Genomic DNA, 22,473 nt, shown 5'->3' with positions numbered 1-22,473 from the left:
TTGGGGTTCCATCACTTAGATGACTGATCCCATGCCTGCAGCTGTCAAGAATCACGCAGTTAGAACTATCTTCCCCCATCTGCAGAGAGGCTTTCTATAGTCCATTAATACAAGAAGACTTGAGGTGGGCTAAAGGCTGGTCCCATTATCAAGGTACTTTAATTGAGTCAGCACCCACAGAACACAAGAGATGGGCATCTCTGTTGCACTGTTCTGTAGATGGTGCTCCTTTAAAAGAGTCAAATCTGGTACCTCCCCAGGATGATTGGGTAAGGGATGGCACAGACAGACTCCTCCCTGGGTTTGAGTATATTGACCTTATCAGGACGAGGATCAATGCCCTGCCTACTCAAGCCCGCACAGCTCGATGGGGTAGTGATGACTCCAACTGTAGGGCTGGTTGCCACTACAGTGAGACATTGTCTCATATAGCCCAGTGTTGCTTCCGCACTCATGGGGTCTGCATGAGGAGGCATGATGCCGTGGTCTCCATTCTGAACAACTGCTTTAAGAACAAAGGTTGGGAGACTGCGGTGGAACCACATCATAGGACCTCCGTGGGTTTGCATAAGCCAGACTTATTGATGAAAAGAGATGGTGACGTTTGAGTAGTTGATGCCCAGGTGGTGGGAACAAGGCACCCACTAGCCTATAGCCATAATAATAAAGTAAATTATTATAAAAAATAACCAAGATCTAGTTAGTAAGACACGGGAGGAGCATGGGGCAACTCCAAGGTTTACCAGCACCACCATCTCTTTACATGGCGTATGGAGTGCAGATAGTTATAAGGACTTAAAACAGCTTGGGCTTACGCAGAAGGATATAAAAGTTCTTTCCTTGAGGGCCCTACAGGGCACACTGGTGGCATTGCATTGCCACCAGAGAATGACTACAATGATAACTAGAACAGGCATAGGGTAAAACACTTGTAAAGGCCTAGGCCTATATCAAGTCTGGACGTGATGTAAAGGTAGTACTGCCATAACCAGTACAAAGATTAATAAAAATAAATAAAAATATTAAAAAAAAATAATAATAATTGTCAGTGGCATAACCTAGGAATCAGTCCTTGACATATCATTATTCAATCTTTATATTAATGATATCAGAAAGGATTTAAAAGGTGACACACGTGCTGATGATGCAAAGATATGCAGCTGACATGCAGAATGATTTGAATAGGTTGGAATTGTGTGGGCATGCAAAAATGAGTATCAGTTAAATGTTAGTAAATTTATATGGTGGTTAGTAAAGTTATGCACGTTGTTGTAAAGAATATCCAATGAAATATTATATTGGCAGAATCTTGGAGTTTTAGTAGATAAGAAGTTGAAATTCAGAGGTCAAATAGGAAAAATTGAGAATACAACTCGATAATTGTAATCTTGAAATAAACACTGACACGTAAAAATAATGAAGTCATTTTGCCTCTTTACAAGCATTTGATACAACCTCATCTGGACTACTGTGTGCATATCTGGTTTCATGGTTTCCAAGGAGATATAGATACAGTTGAGAGGGTGCAAAGAAGAGTGTTAAAGATAATATGGAGTGTGGAATGTAGATTATGAGGAGAGATTAAGAATTTGTGGGCTGCAGAAGCTAGCAGATAGGAGAAAGAGGGATACTATGATAAAAACATACAAACTTCTGAAATGGTTATACAGGATACAAGTAGATGGTTTCATTTTATGAAAGGTGGGAAAAGAATGAGAGGGCAACCATGGAAGTTGAGAATGAATGTAGTCAAGAAAGAGGAAGAAAGCTAGATTTTTCTCTCATAGTGTGGTGAATGACTGGAATGGCTTGCCTTTGAAAGCTGCGAGTGATATTTGGCTTCTCTCGATCAGTCCTTAATTCTCTTAAGATAATAATAATAATAATTACAGTGAAAAATAATAATAAATAATTTCCAATTGCTTGCCAATAAAGTGGAATTATAAATAGAAGTAGATGGTGAATGGAATGCATTGCATGAGAGTGTGAAGTGTGCAGAAATAGTGAATGAGTCAAAGGCATGGTTCAATGAGTTTTTTTTATATAACAGCATAGACCTCCTGCAATGAGTCTTGACTTCATGAGAACTGATATTAGTCACAATGATGCTGGGCAGAGACTTTTCATTATGCAGTCTTCAAACTAGTGCGAAATAACCTAATCTACAGAATACCGTCTTGTACTTTACGCATCACACTAAGTGAGCATTAGGACATGGCTCTTATAATATTACATACACACAGGGGATGAAATCGTTCTGAGCAAAATTTTTGATCACTGATATTTCCATTGTTTTCACAAGACATACTATAATATCAGCAATAAAGTTATGTAAATAGTGTGTGCTTGTGTGTGTTTTCCCTACCAGGCAGTAATTTACTTCCTACATGCTTCATTGCATACAATGCATATATTAAATATAGCTTACAAGTACTGATTAACATTTATATTTATATTTTTGTGTCTCTGTATATGTACATAAAAATATAAATATGGATGTAAAGGTTGGAATGTACATAGAGATGTAAAATCCAACCTTTACATCCATATTTATATTTTTATGTACATATACAATGGTAATTTATGTTGGTTTACAACGACTGGAAGTTGATGTCATTGGCAAAATCAATTAATTCTGTGTAATACTTTTGGATAAGTCTGTTTTGACACTGGCCACTTGTCTCCAGAAGTGATGACATGTTGTATTAGGGACATCCGGATGGAGTCCAGTAGCAGACAGTCGTAAAGTATGTGATCAACAGTCTGTTGAAGTGTGAACAACAAATGCATGATAGGATTCCCAGATTCAGCCTGCACTTGTGCTGATTTGCTAAATTTTCTCCTGTTAGCATCTATTTTGCACCAGATTGTCTCAAATGCACCATCTCCCTCTCACCTAAATTCCTCTTTAACTTCTAATTTTGTTTTTTGAAGTTTTTCTGCTATTGTCAGGAATAACCCAGATCCTGTTCTATTCCCTCTATTTTCCCTGAAAATGCAGTGCCCTTTATATTCTATTCCTGTAGCTATATCATTTTCTGTCAACCAGGTCTCACTGATGCCTATAATATTTGGAAAGTCATGGTGATCAGTGCCAAAAACACTTCTTTATTCCTGATGCATTTGGACATCCCTTTCAAGCCTTATGGCTATGTAATGTCATTACTAGCCCATTCAGATTTGAAACCGTGCAGCATATCTGTGGGATTGAATGGTATACCAGCTCGGGTCTTACATTAAGCGGCTAAAGAATTGTCAGCGCCCTTGACCATATTGTTTAATTTGAGTCTCAGGTCAGGGTTAGTCATGAGGGGGTGGAAAGAGGGGAAAATAGTTCCACTGCATAAAGGAGGTTCAAGAGTGCCTTAGTTTTTCATGTCCCATTAGTAGTGTTATTAAACCTGGAAAATAGGCATGTTTTTTCAGCCAGAGTCTGTTTCTGTTTTCCATTCTCCTTCCCACAAGTCTAGTTTCTTTCTTCTGCAAGTGTTTTTATAGCAGATTTCAAGTACTTCTGGTAACTTATTTCGAGCTGCTTCTTTAGCCAGCTGATCCGTTCTCTCGTTTCCTGCTACCCCGGTATTTGCATTCACCCATAAGAACTTGATTTTCCCATCCCTCTAGAGTGAGATTCCTAACCAGATTTCTTGTCTGTTCTATTAATGCTATATGGTTGTTCTGGTTGTTTATGCCATCTATAATGCTTCTATTGTCACTGTAAATCATTGCTGTCTTTTGATGAGAAGTGTTGAGTTCTAATTCTCAGAGATATGTAAGTGAATGAATTATGGCAAGTTGTTGTGCTTGGGTGTTGAAAAAAACAGAGAGGATGCAGTCTAGAGCAGCATTCTTGTATAACTGACTGTCTGTTATATGCAATGAAAGACCAACCGATGTTCCCTTCGGTTTTGCTTCCATCAGTGTGTATGGAAATTGTCACTTTCAGAGCTTTCCTTCTCCTTAACAAATGTTCTCTTTGCTGGGTGAAGCCACCTAGTGTAGTGAAGTGGATGTTCATAGCAATTATTATTATTACATCACACCTCCAGGGAGTCCAAAGACTCATTGAGGGAGGGCATCTACTCTACGACTCCTCGTCTCACAACTCCACTAACCTTCATCATCTAACACCAACACCATCTACCACCACTAGTACTTTCACAGACAATCACAAATATCCATGCCCATGGCAGGATTTGAATCGGCAGCCTTTTGGCTGGAGAGCAGATATGCTAACCACTCGGCCAACCAGGCCAGCAATTTGAATCAATGTTGGCATTTTCGTTATATCTTCCAGAAGTGACTTCATATATAAGAAAGAATTCTTGCATTTTCAGGCAGATCGGTGTTAGACCAGTAATAACACAAGCTGCCTCAAAGGATATTGTCCTGTATCCTTTAATTATATATATGGCTATAAGGCGCTGAACTCTGTTTAAATTTTGTAGGTTTTTCTTTGATTTTAGTGCATGTTTCCAGGCAGATGCAGCATGAGATATCAATGGTAGTATAGCTCCAGTATATATTGTTTTCAGTGCTCATTGGCTTAATCCCCCCACTTAATCTTTGCTGACTTAGCTAGAAGACTTACTATTTAAAAACTTTGTTTTTTGACTACACATGAGATGTGCTTGTTGAAAGTAAATTTTTCATCTATTGTTACTCCTAGGTATTTTAGCTCACTGGCTACCTCGAGATCGTCCCTGTTTAGGAAGACCATTACACGTTGTTTTGATTTTTTTGCAAGATGTGGAGCACTTCAGACTTGGTGCTATCGAAGGTAACTTTCTTCTCGCATGTCCACTCTGTAATTTTAAAGAGTTCTTTGTTAGCCATTACTTCCAACTGTAAGCTGTCTTGTCCCAGAATCATTATCATCACATCATCGACAAAAGCTATGACTTCTTTCACTAGTGAAGAGAGGTTTTAATAGCAAGTCATAATTGATGTTCCAGAAACCTGGTTCACAGCAGGAACCTTGCAGAGTTCCTGCTGTGAATCAGGTTTCACATGGTTAATGTCATGGTTGCTCTTCTGTCTGTAAAATAATTTTTTGTAAGGTAGAATAGGTTTTTTGGACTTTATAAATTGATTGATTATGGCTGGCCACCACACAGCATCGAAGGCTCCTTGTACATCGAGTATGATCAGTAGTACGTTTTTTTTTTTTTTTTTTTTTGCTGTAGACTGCTGCTGTTTTCTGTGAACTCTTTAACATCCATAACTGTGTCTACTGTGCTTGATTGAGGTCTAAATGCATACTGATTCTTAATAGATTTCTTGAGTAGACGAAGTGTATTATTCGGTTTTTCAGAAGGTTTTCTAGTATCTTACAAGCAACATTTATGAGACTGATTGGCCTGTATTTGCTATTTTTGTTGGATGTTTCTTTTCCTTGTTTGATTATGGGTATAATTTTAGAGCATTTCCATATTAAAGGAAATTGTCTTCTTTAGGCATTCGTTGTAAACTACTGTTATGAATTCAGGGAATTCAACAAATGCTCTTAGGAGTATATCGCTGGTTATTCAGTCCTCTCCAGGTGTTTTTCCTGGATCCAACGATCTTAATTCTGACTCGATTTCATTAGTTGTAAAAAGTCGTTGTTAGGAGTGTCTATGTCTGTAACTTTGGGAATTTCTTCATCTGTTGTTGATTTGTCGTCATCAGGAATAAGCTTGTTTATCATAAGTGCTGCAGTTTTTGCTAAATTTTTAGTGTAGGAGCCATCTGTTTTCTTAATAGCTAATAATATAGGTGTGTGTGCGTGCATGCGTGCGTTCACGCAAGTGTGTCCATAGTTATGAGTTTTGATAATTTTTCTTCTTTCTTTCTTCCCATTTGTATATTTTTTATATAGTGAAGAGAATTTTTTGCTTATATAATGACCTGATTTAAAGTTGAATTTTTAAGAAATTCTAAATACCAAATTTCATTAAATTCCACCTGACTGGAATAAAATTATTAATACTCTATCACCTTCTTCTAACATGTTAGGTTCAATGGTCTGTCACTGCATGAAAACCTGATTAATGCTCTAATATGGTGTTTAACTGTATCGGATAGTATGCTATGGATGTCAATGTAGTGCTAAGGATTAGCCCACTACAAAAGGCCTGAGGTGTTTTTTTTTTTTTTTTAAGCTGCTGCAGGTACCAATAAGCAGAGTGAGTGGTAGGGTAGTGGGTCTCACATTAGATGAACTTCACCAACCACCTAAAGACATTCACAAAACATCCATGCCCAAACTGGGGGTTCAAAGTCACAGCCCATTGGTTAGAGAGTGAATACACTAACCACTTGGCCAACTATGTCAGTGTTACAGCAGAGTGTGGTTTCCTGATTTGTTGATCTTGTGGGATATAAACCTCACCATTATCATATGAAACTGGCTAGCTCTCCTTCAAATGAAAAGCCCTTATTTAAAGGTTCTTAATGTCCTAGACTGGATTTGAACCCAGGTCTTTCCAAAGGGCATCAACTAAATAAAAATGTGCTAATTGAAATCAAAACCATCTCTCTCTTTCTCTCCATCTGAATCTCAAATTTTTAAATACCATTCACACAAAGCAGTTATCACAATACAACTGTCACATTCTGTTCCTTTGTGCCCATGCAAATGGCTTAAAATTTTTTTTGTAAATGCCAAATTTGAGTAAAATTCACCAAACATCCCAAGAGTAACTTACATACATACAGGATACAGAGACAATATGACTTGTTGCACTTTTAAGTACATTTTGAGGCATGGATCTAAAATCTGCCCCACAGAGATTTTTCTAAAAGGAAATCCGCCAACTAGACAGTCATCCATTTACTGATCTATAATGCATTTATTAGTTAAGATTGTACTAATAAACTATTAGAATTTAGATTGTACTACTGTCGAAAAGTTGTGGTTTAATAAACTCTGCAGATTCTAATGAGTACATTATGAAGAAGAAATTGTGTACATTAAATGTACCAGTATAACTTTTCATTTTATGTGGCTCCCATCCACAAAAGGCTTCTATAAACCTATAGTACATACAATGTGAGGAATAAGGACTATTTTTCCATTTCTATTAATTTTATATATATATATATATACAGGGTGTTCGGGAACAATTTGACAGTTTCGTAAGGAAAAAGAAAATCTTCTTTGTATCTATTAAATTTAATGAATTGACAAAAAAACATTACAGGCAGAGTTAATTACAATACTATCAACAAGATTTACTCAAAATAACCACCATTAGCATCGATCACAGCTTCAATTCTGCTTCGGAACCTCGAACAAGCTGATGCTACAGTCTCCCTGGGAAGGGCCGCAAAAACTGTTTTAATTTTATCCATTAACTGGGCTTTTGTATTACTGGAAGTGCGATTGGTGTCTTTTTCAACTGCGCCCCATACAAAATAATCCATGGGGTTAAGGTCTGGGGAGTTTGGAGGCCAAACATTTGGACTGGTGAAGTCGTAGAAATTTTCAGACAACCATTTTTGACTTTTCCCAGAGGTGTGGCAAGGGGCCGAATCCTGCTGCCATACATACGGCCTACCATTGGCTACCCTTGTTATCCAGGGCTTGACTACAGTTAGCAACTCCACGAACAAAGCCCGAATTCCAATGCCAGGGTTCTTCAACACCTGTTCCTGCACATTTGCGAGGAATTCTGCTGTACGAACGCAATCAGATCGTCTGCTAGGGATCTTTCTTCTTGCTACATCCTCGTAGTCACCATTGCAAGTCTCTAGTTCATGCCTGATTGTTTTTACTGTATTCAGGGAGCATTGGGCAGCAGTCGTAATATCCTTATTTTGATGGCGGGCACGAATCATCATGATACAAGTTATTCTCTTCCATGATTCAGGTGGGTTCCAGCTATCCATCCTTTCTGACATCTTGTATATGAATGAAGAAGGGTCCAAACTTTTAAATGAAGAGAAGTGTGTGTTAATACATGTAACTTACGGAAAAATATAATTAATTATAAATATGTCAAATTTATCCCGAACACCCTGTATATATATCTTTGTATATTATTATTATTCAGGCCTCCATGGAGTCAAGAGACTCATCGTGGGAGATCCTTCTTAGAAAACACAAAGTCTATCATACCAGTTCTTGAACTCATTGACCATTCTTGCTCTCACCACTCTCTCTCTCTCAGGCAATGCATTCCACGGTTCAACCACCCTCCACACAAAGAAACTACTCCTCAACCTCTTGCTCACACTTCCTTTCGTAACTTCCAGGAATGGCCTCTTGTCATCGCTCCTTCCCACTGTTTCACCAAGTGAAAGAACTCCCCAATGTCCACCCTGTAATTGCATCTCAACAGTTTAAAAGTCTCGATCATATCACCTCTCCCTCTTCTATCCACCACTCTGCAGTTCACATTCCATCAACCAATCCTCATAACTGATATTGTACAGTCCTGAAACCATCTTTGTTGTCTGCCTCTGTACCCTTTCCAGTTAATTTATGCCCTTCAAATCCTGGGGACCAAATTTGAGAACAATAGTCCAAGTGTGGTCTGATCAGGATCTTATACAACGGAATGATAACTCTCATCTCTACAGGTCAGCATCCTTCTCAGTATTGCAGCAATCCTCTGGGTTACCTTCACCACCTTTGCAATATGCTACCTGAATTTCGGTTTTCTAACAATCATCACCTCCAGATCTCTTGTCTCCCTTACTTCCTCCAGTACAGCTCCTCCAATCGAGTATGCAGCCTCCCATTGATGGATCCCAAATTCAAGACTTTACATTTTGCAGCATTAAACCGACAATCCCATTCATTTGCCCATCTGCCTAGTTTATTCAAATCCTCTTGCAGGGCTGCCACATGTACCCCATTAATGATAACCATTCCCAGTTTCACATCATCTGCAAACAACTGAATATCCCCCTTGCAATCCATTGACAATGTCATTAATATAAAGGTTGAACAATACAGGTCTCAGTGCTGAGCCCTGTGGAACCCCACCTGTAACTTCTGTTTCCTTGATATTTCCCCACTATACACAACTCTCTGATACTTATCAGATAGCCAATCCTGAATCCAGTTGACTAACCCGACATTTAAATCCATGTACTGCAATTTAAATATCAGCTTATCATGTGGCACCCTGTATATGGTGGTATATGCCTTTCCCTCATCAACTGCTCTTGTCACTTTATTATAAAAGGCAAGCATATTACTAAAGCAAGAGCATCCCTTAACAAATCCATGTTGATTCTCACAGATAACATTGCCCTCGTCTGCCCAATGCCGTATATAGTCCCTCACTAATTTTTATAAGACCTTAACAACTACTGATGACACACAAACTGGCCTATAATTAGACACTTCCAGTCTTCTACCGCCCTTATGCAACGACACTATCTTACCTTCCTTCCATTCCTTGGTTACCTTTCCCACAGTCAGACTTCTATTGAAGAGCCATGTCAACAAAGCTGTCAGTTCTTTAGCACATTCTCTCCAAACCTGGTCCACCCAGTTCCACAGCTTTACTGACATCCAGAGTACTCAGTATTTGGAACACTCTCTCCTCTTGCACCTCTAAACCCTGAACCTTCTCTATCCCTCTAGTATTAAAACCTTCTTCTCCAGGATGAAATACTCCAATAAAGTGCTCTTTGAACAACTCCACCTTGTCCTCTGCATCAGTCACTCTATTCCCATTTTTATCCCGCAATGTCATTCTTCCACAATCATTTCTCCTCCTACTGGCCACATAGCTAAAAAATTCCCTAGGATTTTCTTTGGATCTTAGTGCCAATCTCTTCTCATATTCCAGTTTTGCTTTCCTCACCATACTAGTGGGAGAGATGTCATCTCAGTTATTACCAGCTCTTCTGATGCTAAGACCAAATCCAAAACTCTTGAACCTCTTGTTTCCTCTATGACATGTTATTCAAGACATTTGTTCCTCAAGAATTCTAGAAATTTCATTCCCTTATTACTACATGCATTTTCCTCTTCCCAGCTTATACTGCTGTAGTTAAAATCTCCCATAACAATCATTCTTATTGCACTTGCCAAGCTCAACTGCCTAAACATCTCCTGCTCCTCACGCTCTGTGCTCCTTGGTTTGTAGCAACACCCTACTAAATATCCTGTCTTGGAAACTTCTACCTCACACCAAATGCTTTCAAAACCCATTAGTGTCACTGCTTTCCAAACCCTCCACTCTTAGAGGACATAAGTCATCACTTATCATAAGCAGTACGCCACCACCTATATTTCCTGAACTTTTTCTCCAAATGGAAGTCGTACTTTCTGGTCCTTTGCAAAGGGCAATGGACGCAACTTCTGCTCACCTGCATGCTTCCAACTTTCTCATCTAGATGGCACCTCTGTTAAAGCTGACCTCCTGATATCGGTCTTCACCAGGGGCAAATGCTGGTCTTGAAATTCACGTTTGCTCTTGTTATCATTCAGGAAATGAGAGGTGTGATTGAAGTCTGATTAGCGGAATAACGAATTACTGACCACTTAAAAATATGTACAGGTAATCCTCATATAACGTGAATGTTAGGTTCCGCAGAAACGCCGCATTATATAAATCGTGTTATGCGAGACTCAAATCACATAGAAAAAAGTAGGGTTATGTTCCGAAATCGTTTTTTTTTTTTTAATTATATAAACAACAATGACATATCCAAAAAATATATATTTTTATTTAATTCACGTAATTCATGTAAGTTAAGAAAACATATAAACTATGAAACAAATACATATAAAAATATAAAAGTATAAAAATTACAAATTGTACTTAAACTTCATTGCACATAATGCATAAATGTTTTAAGAAAAATAAAATAGTGCATATTTTAATCTTTCATAGCACGAGGATTTGAGGATTGGTTAATAAACACTGGTTTTGTCATGTAATCACAGTTGATGCATTACTACCAAACAGTAGAGTAATTCTATCTTTGGAAACTTTGAATCCAGGAGCTGATCTTTCATTTTTCGAAATATAGGTGCGTTTTTGCACTTTTTTCCAATATAAAACGGATTCATCTGCATTGAACACCCTGGTCTTCACTATAAATGTTTATAAACTTTGAGAGCTTTTTGTTTAATAAGATTTCCATCCATAGGAATATTCTTTTGAGGTGCAATCTTCTATCGAAATCATTAGAGATTTCTCCATTTTTCCATTAGAATATCGCGTACACAAGCAACGTGCTTTGCACTTATCGTTGACCCAGCAATAAACACTTTCTCAGATTTTATATTCAGTTTAATCTAACAGATAAGCTTAGGCGTTGCTGGTTATTCATTACTTATTTTTCACGGTATTAACAACACCACAAACACTTTTATCAACAAGGATGTTTTATTAACGCTAATATTTCGCTGATTTTCAACTCAGCATCATCAGAGCACAACACACATGTAAACGTGACAGTGAGTGAGTGAAACAATATAATTGCAAAAGACAAAAGATCTAAAGTCCTATTTTTGGCGCCCTCTAACGGGAAAAAAAAAAAAAAAAGGCAGCAGTTATCCAGGAGTTTTTCTTAGGATAACCGTCTCCCAAATTTTTGGCAAATTAATGCAACCATATTTGTTAAGGTTGGGAGAATTCTTCAAAGCCATTGCTGACTCAAAAAATAGTCTTTCAGATCTATAACAACTCCTAAATAGCACATTCGTTTTCCTCCATCTAATCCTGTGTGAAGGAGTGTCTAAAGCGTGGTCTGCCAGTCCCGACTTGCCATAGTAATAGTAGTGAATGTATCTTTCATGTTCTTCCAGGCAGATGTTCACTGATCTTCCTGTTTGCCCATAATAGGCCAAGTCACAGTCACATGGAACTTCATACACTCCTGGGTGTGCTGAAGGGTGAAGTTTATCCTTTGGTGAGCGGATCAGAGTTGCCAGCTTGACATGAGGCTTGAAGGTGGTGCGAAGGCCATGTTTCAACAATACTTTGGCTATCTTTTCCGATGTACTACCTCTGATATAGGGAATAGAAATGGTCATGTTGTATTCTTGTGTATTAGGGGGGGGGCAGAGTAATGGGCCTATGTAGTATTTTTTCTATTTTGTAGGGATTGTCGCCGTTGGCTAAGAACGTATGGCGCAGGTACTGGAGTTCAGTGGTCAGCGCTGTATCGTTATAACAAATGGCTCTGGCTCTGTGTGTAAGTGTTTTTAAAATGCCGTACTGTTGGACTGGATGATGATGTGATTGTTTATGTAGGTATCTTCCTGTGTGTGTAGGCTTCCTGTAAATAGAAAAAGATAGTGATCCATCTGAAAGGCAGGTGACTAATGTGTCAAGAAATGGTAAACAGTTTTTGATTCTTTTTCTATTGTGAAGTGAATTTTGGGGTGTTGGCTGTTTAGGTAGGTGACAAAAGCATCCAAAGTGTCTTGTACATGGGGCCAGATGGCAAACACATCATCTACATAGCGCAACCACACTAGTGGCTTGTATGTAGCTGTGGTAAGTACTTTGTTTTCAAAGTGTTCCATGTAAAAATTTGCTAACGGGGGGGAGAGGGGGGAACCCATAGCAGTACCATTAATCTGTTTGTAGAATTTCCCCCCCCATGTAAAGTAACCTGCATTCATGGTAAATTGAAATAATTCAAAAATATCTGGGGGAAATTTAGACTTGATTAATTCAAGAGTGTCTATAAGTGGTACATTGGTAAATAGGGAGGTGACATCGAAACTAACCATTATGTCTGAATTTTTTAGGATTAGATTTTTAACCAGTGTTTTGAAATGGATTGAATTTTTTACAAAAGTAGAGGAGTTGCCAGTAAGAGGGGCAAGCGACTTAGCTAAATGCCGGGCCAGTTTATATGTGGGACTATCTATGCTATCAACTATGGGGCATAGGGGAACATTAGTTTTGTGGATTTTTGGTAATCCATAAATACGGGGTGTTTTAACATGAATTGGTTTTATTTTCCTGATGATTTCTTTGGGCCATGATGTCACTTTTTTCAGTAATTTTCGGACTTTTTTCTTTTGCGACATTGTAGGGTCTCGATGTATAATTTGATACGTGGAACTGTCACATATGAGATCTTGCATTTTTTTGTTATATTCTTCTTTATTCATGATAACTGTTGCATTTCCTTTATCGGCTTTTGTAATAATAATATTTTTATTATTGTATAACTTTTTTAGGGCAGTTATTTGCTTATGTGGTATATTACTTTTTGGAGGCTTAGCTTTGTTTATAATACTTGCTATGTCTAGTCGCACGTTATTGGCCATTGCTGGCGGAAGATCGTGGATACCCCGTTCTACTTTCATCATAATTTCGAGTTTAGGAATTTGTTTGGGCGCGACGGCAAAGTTATGTCCTAAACTGAGAGCGTTCTTGGCTTCTTCAGTGAGTGTTTCCGACGATAGGTTTACGACCACGTGGTCTCGTCGAAGTTGTGGTCGGGACTTCGTATGTTGGCGCTGTTGTAGTAGTTCAAATTTTTTTAGGTGCTTGCTTTTAACTTTTGTGAATTCTTTTTTTTGCTGCAACTTCGGAGATCTGCTGTAGGACAGTCCATAGATTATGGATTACCAAAAATCCACAAAACTAATGTTCCTCTACGCCCCATAGTTGATAACATAGATAGTCCCACATATAAACTGGCCTGGCATTTAGCTAAGTCGCTTGCCCCTCTTACTGCAACTCCTCTACTTTTGTAGAAAATTCAATCCATTTCAAAACACTGGTTAAAAATCTAATCCTAAAAAATTCAGACATAATGGTTAGTTTCGATGTCACCTCCCTATTTACCAATGTACCACTTAGAGACACTCTTGATTTAATCAAGTCTAAATTTCCCCCAGATATTTTGAATTATTTCAATTTACCATGAATGCAGGTTACTTTACATGGGGTGGGAAATTCTACAAACAGATTAATGGTACTGCTATGGGTTCCCCCCTCTCTCCCCCGTTAGCAAATTTTTACATGGAACACTTTGAAAACAAAGTACTTACCACAGCTACATACAAGCCACTAGTGTGGTTGTGCTATGTAGATGATGTGTTTGCCATCTGGCCCCATGGACAAGACACTTTGGATGCTTTTGTCACCTACCTAAACAGCCAACACCCCAAAATTCACTTCACAGTAGAAAAAGAATCAAAAACTGTTTACCATTTCTTGACACATTAGTCACCTGCCTTTCAGATGGATCACTATCTTTTTCTATTTACAGGAAGCCTACACACACAGGAAGATACCTACATAAACAATCACATCATCATCCAGTCCAACAGTACGGCATTTTAAAAACACTTACACACAGAGCCAGAACCATTTGTTATAACGATACAGCGCTGACCACTGAACTCCAGTACCTGCGCCATACGTTCTTAGCCAATGGCTACAATCCCTACAAAATAGAAAAAATACTACATAGGCCCATTACTCTGCCCCCCCCCCCCCTCCCTAATACACAAGAATACAACATGACCATTTCTATTCCCTATATCAGAGGTACATCGGAAAAGATAGCCAAAGTATTGTTGAAACATGGCCTTCGCACCACCTTCAAGCCTCATGTCAAGCTGGCAACTCTGATCCGCTCACCAAAGGATAAACTTCACCCTTTAGCACACCCAGGAGTGTATGAAGTTCAATCCATTTCAAAACACTGGTTAAAAATCTAATCCTAAAAAATTCAGACATAATGGTTAGTTTCGATGTCACCTCCCTATTTACCAATGTACCACTTATAGGCCAAGTGGTACACATGTACCACTTGGCCTATTATGGGCAAACAGGAAGATCAGTGAACATCCGCCTGGAAGAACATGAAAGATACATTCGCTACTATTACTATGGCAAGTCGGGACTGACAGACCACGCTTTGGACACTCCTTCACATAGGATTAGATGGAGGAAAACGAATGTGCTATTTAGGAATCGTTATAGATCTGAAAGACTATTTTTTGAGTCAGCAATGGCTTTGAAGAATTCTCCCAACCTTAACAAATATGGTTGCATTAATTTGCCAAAAATTTGGGAGACGGTTATCCTAAGAAAAACTCCTGGATAACTGCTGCCTTTTTTTTTTTTTTTCCGTTAGAGGGCGCCAAAAATAGGACTTTAGATCTTTTGTCTTTTGCAATTATATTGTTTCACTCACTCACTGTCACGTTTACATGTGTGTTGTGCTCTGATGATGCTGAGTTGAAAATCAGCGAAATATTAGCGTTAATAAAACATCCTTGTTGATAAAAGTGTTTGTGGTGTTGTTAATACCGTGAAAAATAAGTCATGATTATATTCAGTTTGTTTGATTGTTCGAATTGTTGATTCATCTAAATTCAAAGTCCCAGCAAAAACTCCTGGTTTTTCTCCATTTTTCAACCGATCCAAGATTTAGAATTTTTTTCTTCGAGAAATTAATTTTGTTTTCAATGTTGGTTTTCCTTTTTCGTTGCAGTTTGTGACAATTACTATAAAAATAATTTTTTACACAAAAAAGCAAGCATTACATATTGTATGTAAGTCACCAGAAAATAAAGTGCTCAGCTTGAGATGAACACACTTATGATTTTTAATGTACTTTCCTGGCAGAAACGAGGACAATTTTCAACAATAAACGTTTTATACGGTAAACAATTGAGGTACATGAGTGCTAAAGGGTATTCCCCTAATATAAATTCACTACTTATAATTATATGTGGGATACAGGCAGACAGAAATTTAACGAAGAGACAAAATTTGATTTTTAAGTCGCGTGGTGAAAAACATATAAAAAGATAAAGGGCTACTACAATTTGTAGACCGCATTATATCGAAACCGCATTGTATAAGTACCACGTTATACGAGGGTTACCTGTATTTCTCTTTTTGTTTTTATACTTCAATTGATAATCAACGGTTTTACCCTACAATTGGCTAACAGAAGGGAGACAGGATAGCACATGTGCTTATTTTGTTTTCAAACTCTTGCGCATTCGTTATAGAGGAGTTGAAATAATAATTCCAAATAATCTATACACTGCCGAATAGACTAATTTTTGTTAGGCTACCATATGAGTTTGTCGTTTAATATATTTCAAAAAAATTATTATTATTATTTTGAAAACATAAAAAAGTGAACAAGAAGAACAAGGGGCTCGCAAATTTGAGAAAAATTTAACAAAGGGCTCACGTGAGCCCCTTATAGCTCACCACTGTATATAAATATAAACGCTACATTTAACTATACTAAATAGCACAAACTTATCTTCTCTTCTACTGCAGATGCATTCGGCTCTGACTTCACCTTCTTGGTAATCCAAAATAACACAATATATAACAATGAAACTCCAAAAGCAGCACCACTAACGAACACTTGTGTTACTGAGAAAAAAAATGCAGCGCAATTCATGAAAGAATTCATACTATTTTTGTATTTATATATTTTTGTATATTTTCATATATTTTTACACAGTCTGAAAACCCTGCTCTAAAGATCAAATATGGAACTTTTTCGACCAATTTGGGCCTCAATTTCACTGAATCCTATCTTAAATAATAAAGGGATCATCATTCCTTAATTAAAAAGGAATGTTGTGATATATCTCAGTTGGTATTCATGATACCCTTTGGATGCCTGGATTCGAATCCCACCTGGGATGTGAAGAACTCTTTATCAGGGCTCTTTAATGAAGGCAAGTTCAACAACTTAGGTCTCATATGGATGTGGAAGGATTTTTTCTCCTGGACACATATTTTTCATCTTGCAAAGCAGACAAACTGGCCAGATGAACACATACAAGTTACAGACACAGCAAATAATGCAGGTCAGACTGACTGTCCTATCCTAAGCAGTTAGGTTTCTAAGCTGCCAAGTTGCCTGGCATTACCTACACAAAAACAGAAGATGGGATGGGTCATAATGCATAGCTAAGGTTCTCAAAAATTTGATGTACTCCATTCATACAAGTGCAGAAACTGATTTCTATCCTTTCCTTCCTCCAGGCATGGAAAAGCAATCTCTGATTCAAGTATTTACCAGAATGAAAAAGAAAGGTAGCATAAACAAGCAAAGAGATAGGACAACCAACAAGTTAGAGGAACAAAAATTACATAAGATACTTAAGATCTAAGATACTTAGATATACTAAGTTATTAAAATTGTTTACAATTTAGGTGTATTAAGAAATTCTTAAAATCATTACTACATGTAATAATATATACAATTTAAAATCTAGATAATATCGTCTCCCATTTTACATATCAGAACCAATAGAATGTCACAACCACCAAGTAAAAATTTGCTTTTAAAAGTAATTTTTTAACATAATAGGATAGTGACATCTTCTCCTACCATCTGTCTTATGTCTGTCAATACAGGCAACTATAGGCCAGCTTGTAGAAAGAAAAAAATGAGTTGGCAGGAGGAAAAACCATGTCATCAATATCTATAATTGGCTGACTTACTAGTCCTGCCTGGAAAAGACATATTGTATTTCCTCCCATCAAAGAGAGGACAGTAATCTCATTGCTTACAATGATGTAAATTATATGCATTTATATATTCATTAATAAAATTAATCATTACCTTCCAGTTAGATAATTATGCTGAATGATCATTTATAGCTAAGTAACTGGTAATAAAAAAATAAATTTTAGTAGTGGTGTCTAAATCTTAATAAAAAAATTAAAAAAAAAGTCACTAATAAAATTATTTTTTTTTATTATAAGGCAGCTGATCTTATCCCCATTGCCTGCTATTGCTGACAAAATTATGTGTTCTCCAGTCAGTGTGTTTTGCAGACAGAAACCCTACCACTCTGACTTAAAACCAATTACCTCACCTTCATTTGCAAGTCCTTATAAAGGTTCTTGGTATCTTAGATGGGATTTGAACTTGATTTTGAACTGGTAAATTTGTTGCTGTTTACAGATCTCTGAATTTGTCCTGTGCCATGAACATTGTTCATTCATGCCTTTAATTAAGCACTTAAATGATGAATGTTTTGATTTCATGAGATTATATTTTATGGTAAATACTGAATTTGGGATAACTGATCTATTTAGTACAAACCACATGCTGCATTAAGCATTCCTAACCAAAATCAAATTCACTGAGTCAAGAGATGAAAGATGCATGAAACAAACAAGTGATATTGCACTGGTAAACACTGCCAAAAAATAAAATTAATTAGTTATAAATTAAGTTCTGTACGACACTTACCTGTACAGAGAGAAAAGCGATGACTAGAGCTATCACATCAGATAACATGTGAAAAGAGTCAGCAATTAATGCTACAGAATTTGTAACATAACCCACAATAATTTCCAGCAAGAAGAAAGTTGTAGTTAGGGTAAACATGCTTAGCAAACGACACTTCTTTCCTGTATAGCGTCCCATGATTACCTATTAAAATCTGAATTTATTGGTCCCTGAGCAGTTATACTAGCATTGCAGAATGAGAATATATATATATATATATAATGAAATAAAGTGGATTTTAGGGTGATTTCTTTTTCTTCTATGGTCCCAAAATGTACTTTGCACAATACCCTGAAATATATATACATATAAAAACTGGATAAGTACAAATAATAATGACAATATTAAAACATACTTTAACAGTTCAAGTAATTAGTAAAAATTATAAGAAATTTTTCTTCCCAAACTAGACAAAGTATTTATAGACAAAAAAAAAAAAAAATCAGATACATAATGAAATATAGCAGAACAATTACCTAATGAGCCAGTAATTTTTGGCTCATTTTAAGTAGGGATTACAGAGTATGTCTATTCTGTCTCTGTACCCAAGCCAATAAGGTATGATTTGTTCATGAGTGATAACTGGTTTTTTCTGTGCCAACAAACTGCTAATAATGTCCTTAAGCACACTAAATTTGCTACACTCATCTTACATGTATACCATAATATATAACTTGACAATTAACAATCCTTACACTGTATAGGAAATATTGTTACTCAGGAAGATTATAACTTAACAATGCAGCATAAATATGCCATGGCAGAATTAGAAACTACTGTATATGCAAATGAAAAAATATACATATTAAATAAATAAAAACTATATATGCTTAAACGCCGGCCTGCTTGGCCAAGTGGTTAGCGTATCCATTCTCCAGCCAAAAGGCGGCGGGTTCGAATCCCGCCATGGGCATGGATGTTTGTGACTGTATGTGGAAATACTAATGGTGGTGGTCAGCAGTAGATGGTGTTGGTATAGTTGGTGGATTGAGTGGTGGAGACAGAACTGTAGAGTAGGTGCCCTCCCTCGAGGTGTCATGTAATAATAATAATATATAACAAGCAATGTTACAAATTTTAACCATTACTGTAATTTATACTTAGATCTAGAAGAGATATGTTTCTTATGTATAGGCACCAAGATTCATTTCTAAGAAATGAGTTCCAAGTACCTCTCACAACTAAGCTTTAAGAATTATTCTAGTATAAACCAAAATTCCATTTATATCTAAAAAGTATCATCAGCAATATATGGAGTTAGGGTTATAAATTACATGAAATTTTCAGTTCAGCATGATTTTTTTTGTTGGAATATCTTTCTGCTTACAAAAATGCAGTATTACTTTTGGCGACATGAAGGAACTACTATACTACAAATTGCACAATGTTTGGGGAAAAACAACAGCACAGAGAGGCCCTATGAAAAGCGTTTTAGGGAGAGTGGATCAATTTTAGTTGGACACTCTTTGGGTGTTCTTATATTTCCTTGTAAAGATGAGCTACAGGGTGGACAGAAGATTGGAAATAAAGTATTTGATTTTTTTATATTATATTGATATTTTCATTAATACTGCATTTGCTTATAACAGGTCTAGTTTTGCAACAAAGTACCATATCAAATCCTTTATTTCTTTCTAATTTCTGAAATCATAGCCAAGGCAAATGAGGCTATGATGCTTGTATATTATGTCTGTTTATAGCATGTTGTCCAACCAGTTTGTCTGTTTTGTGGAATGAAAAAGCTTTCCGGCTTTGTATGAGACTGTTTAACTAACTCTGAGTTCCTCTCGGCCTAGACAAGATCTGAATCCAGTTCTTTCCAACTGAAGAGCAAATGTTGCAACATCTGCATGACTGCATGACTGTGGTATGGTAAAGCTATATTTAATTTGGCTTTCACTACTAGTTATTATTATTATTATATGGGCACTTCCATGGAGTCCTAAGACTCATCGTGGGAGACCCAAACTATCAAAACAATATCTATCATATCTCTCCTCGAAACCATTAACACACAAAGCACTCGCAACTGACTCAGGCAACGCATTACATTCATTCACTACTCTCTATACTAAAAATCTAGTCCTCATGCCCTTGCTAACTACACTTTTACCCAATGTTTAGGGATGAGCTCATTCTGTCCCCTCTAGCCAAGTGCTGAAACATTTTCCTTGCATCGATCCTATGAAAACCCTTATGTAACTTCAATGTCAGGGAGCAATTTCACAGAACATTCACCATTTTGGTTACTCCACTCTAGATCTTCTCAACGTCCTCATCCCCCAAGAAATCCAGGTTACTAGACCTGTAACAGAAATGTGGTCATATCAAGGCTTCATAAAGAGGAATGATAACTTCCTTATCTCTGATTGTTAGCGTATTCTTCAATAACCAAGTAATCCTGTGAGTTACCCTGGCTATGTCAGCAATATGTCCTCTAAACTTAAGCTCTCTACTACTACTACCCCAAATCCCTGGTTTCATCTCTTAGAGTACAGTTCCCCCCCCTCAATGTATTCCAAAATGCATAACTTTACACTTTTACACATACAGTCAGCCTATTTAAATCATCCTGCAAGCTCTCTACATCACCTTGATTAACTATTCCCATTCATGTGTCATCTCCTATCTAGGAGGTTGACTACCATGATGTGACTCATGATTAACTATGGGGATAACAACATGTGGTGAGGACCATATCTCTTCCACATATTGTCGTAAGTATTTATGACTGTAATCCGTGCGTAATTAACTATTACCCTACCCAAATTTGCATCACCAGCAAACAACTCAATATCTCCCTTCAAATTATTTCCTATATCATTTATGTACAAATTAAACAGTAGTGGTCCAAATACAGAGCCCTGAAGAGCCCAGTAGTCATCTACCTTCTCCTGGATTCTGCTCCTCCATAAACTACTTCTGGATATCTGTCCATCAGTCATCCTTTTATCCATATCACCAGTTTCATATCCATCCCCATTTATTACAGTTGTATAAGAGTTCCATGTACTATCCAGTCAAACTCCTTTGCAAAATACAGAAGTATCATCATGTAGCTTTTCCCCTCTATACAACTCAGCTGTCACTATGATTAAAAGTTAACAGATTACTAGGGCATGACAAACCCTCCGCAAAATCATGTTGCCCCTAATATAGTACCATATTATCATCTACTCATTCCTGAATTCTTTTTTTGACCAAATTTTCCACTGTCTATCCTTCCAGTACTTTTACCACTACTCCTGAGATACTGATTGGTCTATAACAGGGGTAGCCACAACATAGCTTGCATCCACACGTCACGCAACTCTTCACGATCTACCAGGAAAAAATAAACAAAAAGAGAAGAGGAGACAACAAAAAAGAGGAACAAAATAAAAAGAGAAGAGAGAGAAAAACAGGATTAATAAAAATTACTGCAGTGAAAAAGTTTAATTCGAAACATGTTAAATGAAGTCTACTTTAAACAATTAGAATAATTTTAGTCGAAACACAATTTTATTTATTTATGTACAAGTAGAGGCCTTCCTTGTATCCATTTTCTTAGTAAGCTCCTTAAAATTAGGTGTGTAATTAGTCAAAAGTAGTTCTTACAAGCTCATTACAACCTCGCCATGCACACACACGATGTGGAAGATATGCATGACTTACTTACTCCCATATCACTGCATTGGTCAAAGGATGCGGCTCTTCTAAGTCATATCGGAATTATTGTGGCTCCAAAAGGATGCATAGCTGACCACCACTGGTCTATAATTTGCTACCACAGACTTAGATCCTCCTTTACGCAAAGGAATTATTTTTCCCTCCTTCCACTCTTTTGGGACTTTACCAGAACCAGGACTTAAATTAAACAGCCTGGTCAAAGCCAATGCTAGTTCCTCTGCAGATTAAAATTCAAGCCAATATTCCATCCAATCCCACAGCTGTATTTGCATTCAGATTCTGCAATATCTTAGGTACTTCCAATTCATTGACCTCTGTTCTCAACATCAGTCCCTGTACCTCCACTGTCCTAAGGGATGGTGGAGGTATGGGGGGGGGGAATCCATATGAATAAATAACATCAAGCCCTGTTACCTCTGTCATAACAATATCTTCACTTAGATGATATACCCTTGCAAAGTGGTCACTCAGTAGATCAACAGTTTTGTCTGCCTCTGCCATCATCTGCATTCATTAAAGTTATCCTTCCATAATTTGCTACCACAGATTTAGAACCTCCTTTATGCAAAGGAATCAATGTCAAAGTCCACCATGATAATT

The 22,473-nt window shown here is 37.2% G+C and overlaps 1 protein-coding gene across 2 annotated transcripts in view; it reads right to left on the bottom strand.

Annotated features, from left to right (window-relative positions):
• Nucleotides 1-22,473, bottom strand: part of LOC150104900 (proton-coupled zinc antiporter SLC30A1-like) — a 139,822-nt gene that overhangs the window by 81,954 nt on the left and 35,395 nt on the right. For both annotated transcript variants that reach the window (XM_090396046.1, XM_090396047.1), the window contains exon 2: nt 18,166-18,495. In XM_090396046.1, the coding sequence (XP_090252172.1) occupies nt 18,166-18,342 (177 nt within the window). In that variant the 5' untranslated portion in view covers nt 18,343-18,495. The remainder of the gene's footprint in view (nt 1-18,165; nt 18,496-22,473) is intronic.

The sequence above is a fragment of the Typopeltis vanoorti genome, chromosome 7 (assembly GCF_054136105.1).
Source record: "Typopeltis vanoorti isolate ZY-2024b chromosome 7, IOZ_Tvanoo_1.0, whole genome shotgun sequence".
NCBI lineage: Eukaryota > Metazoa > Arthropoda > Arachnida > Uropygi > Thelyphonidae > Typopeltis > Typopeltis vanoorti.
The sequence above is the reverse complement of the archived record's forward strand: the minus strand, read 5'-3'. Positions and strand labels throughout refer to the sequence as shown.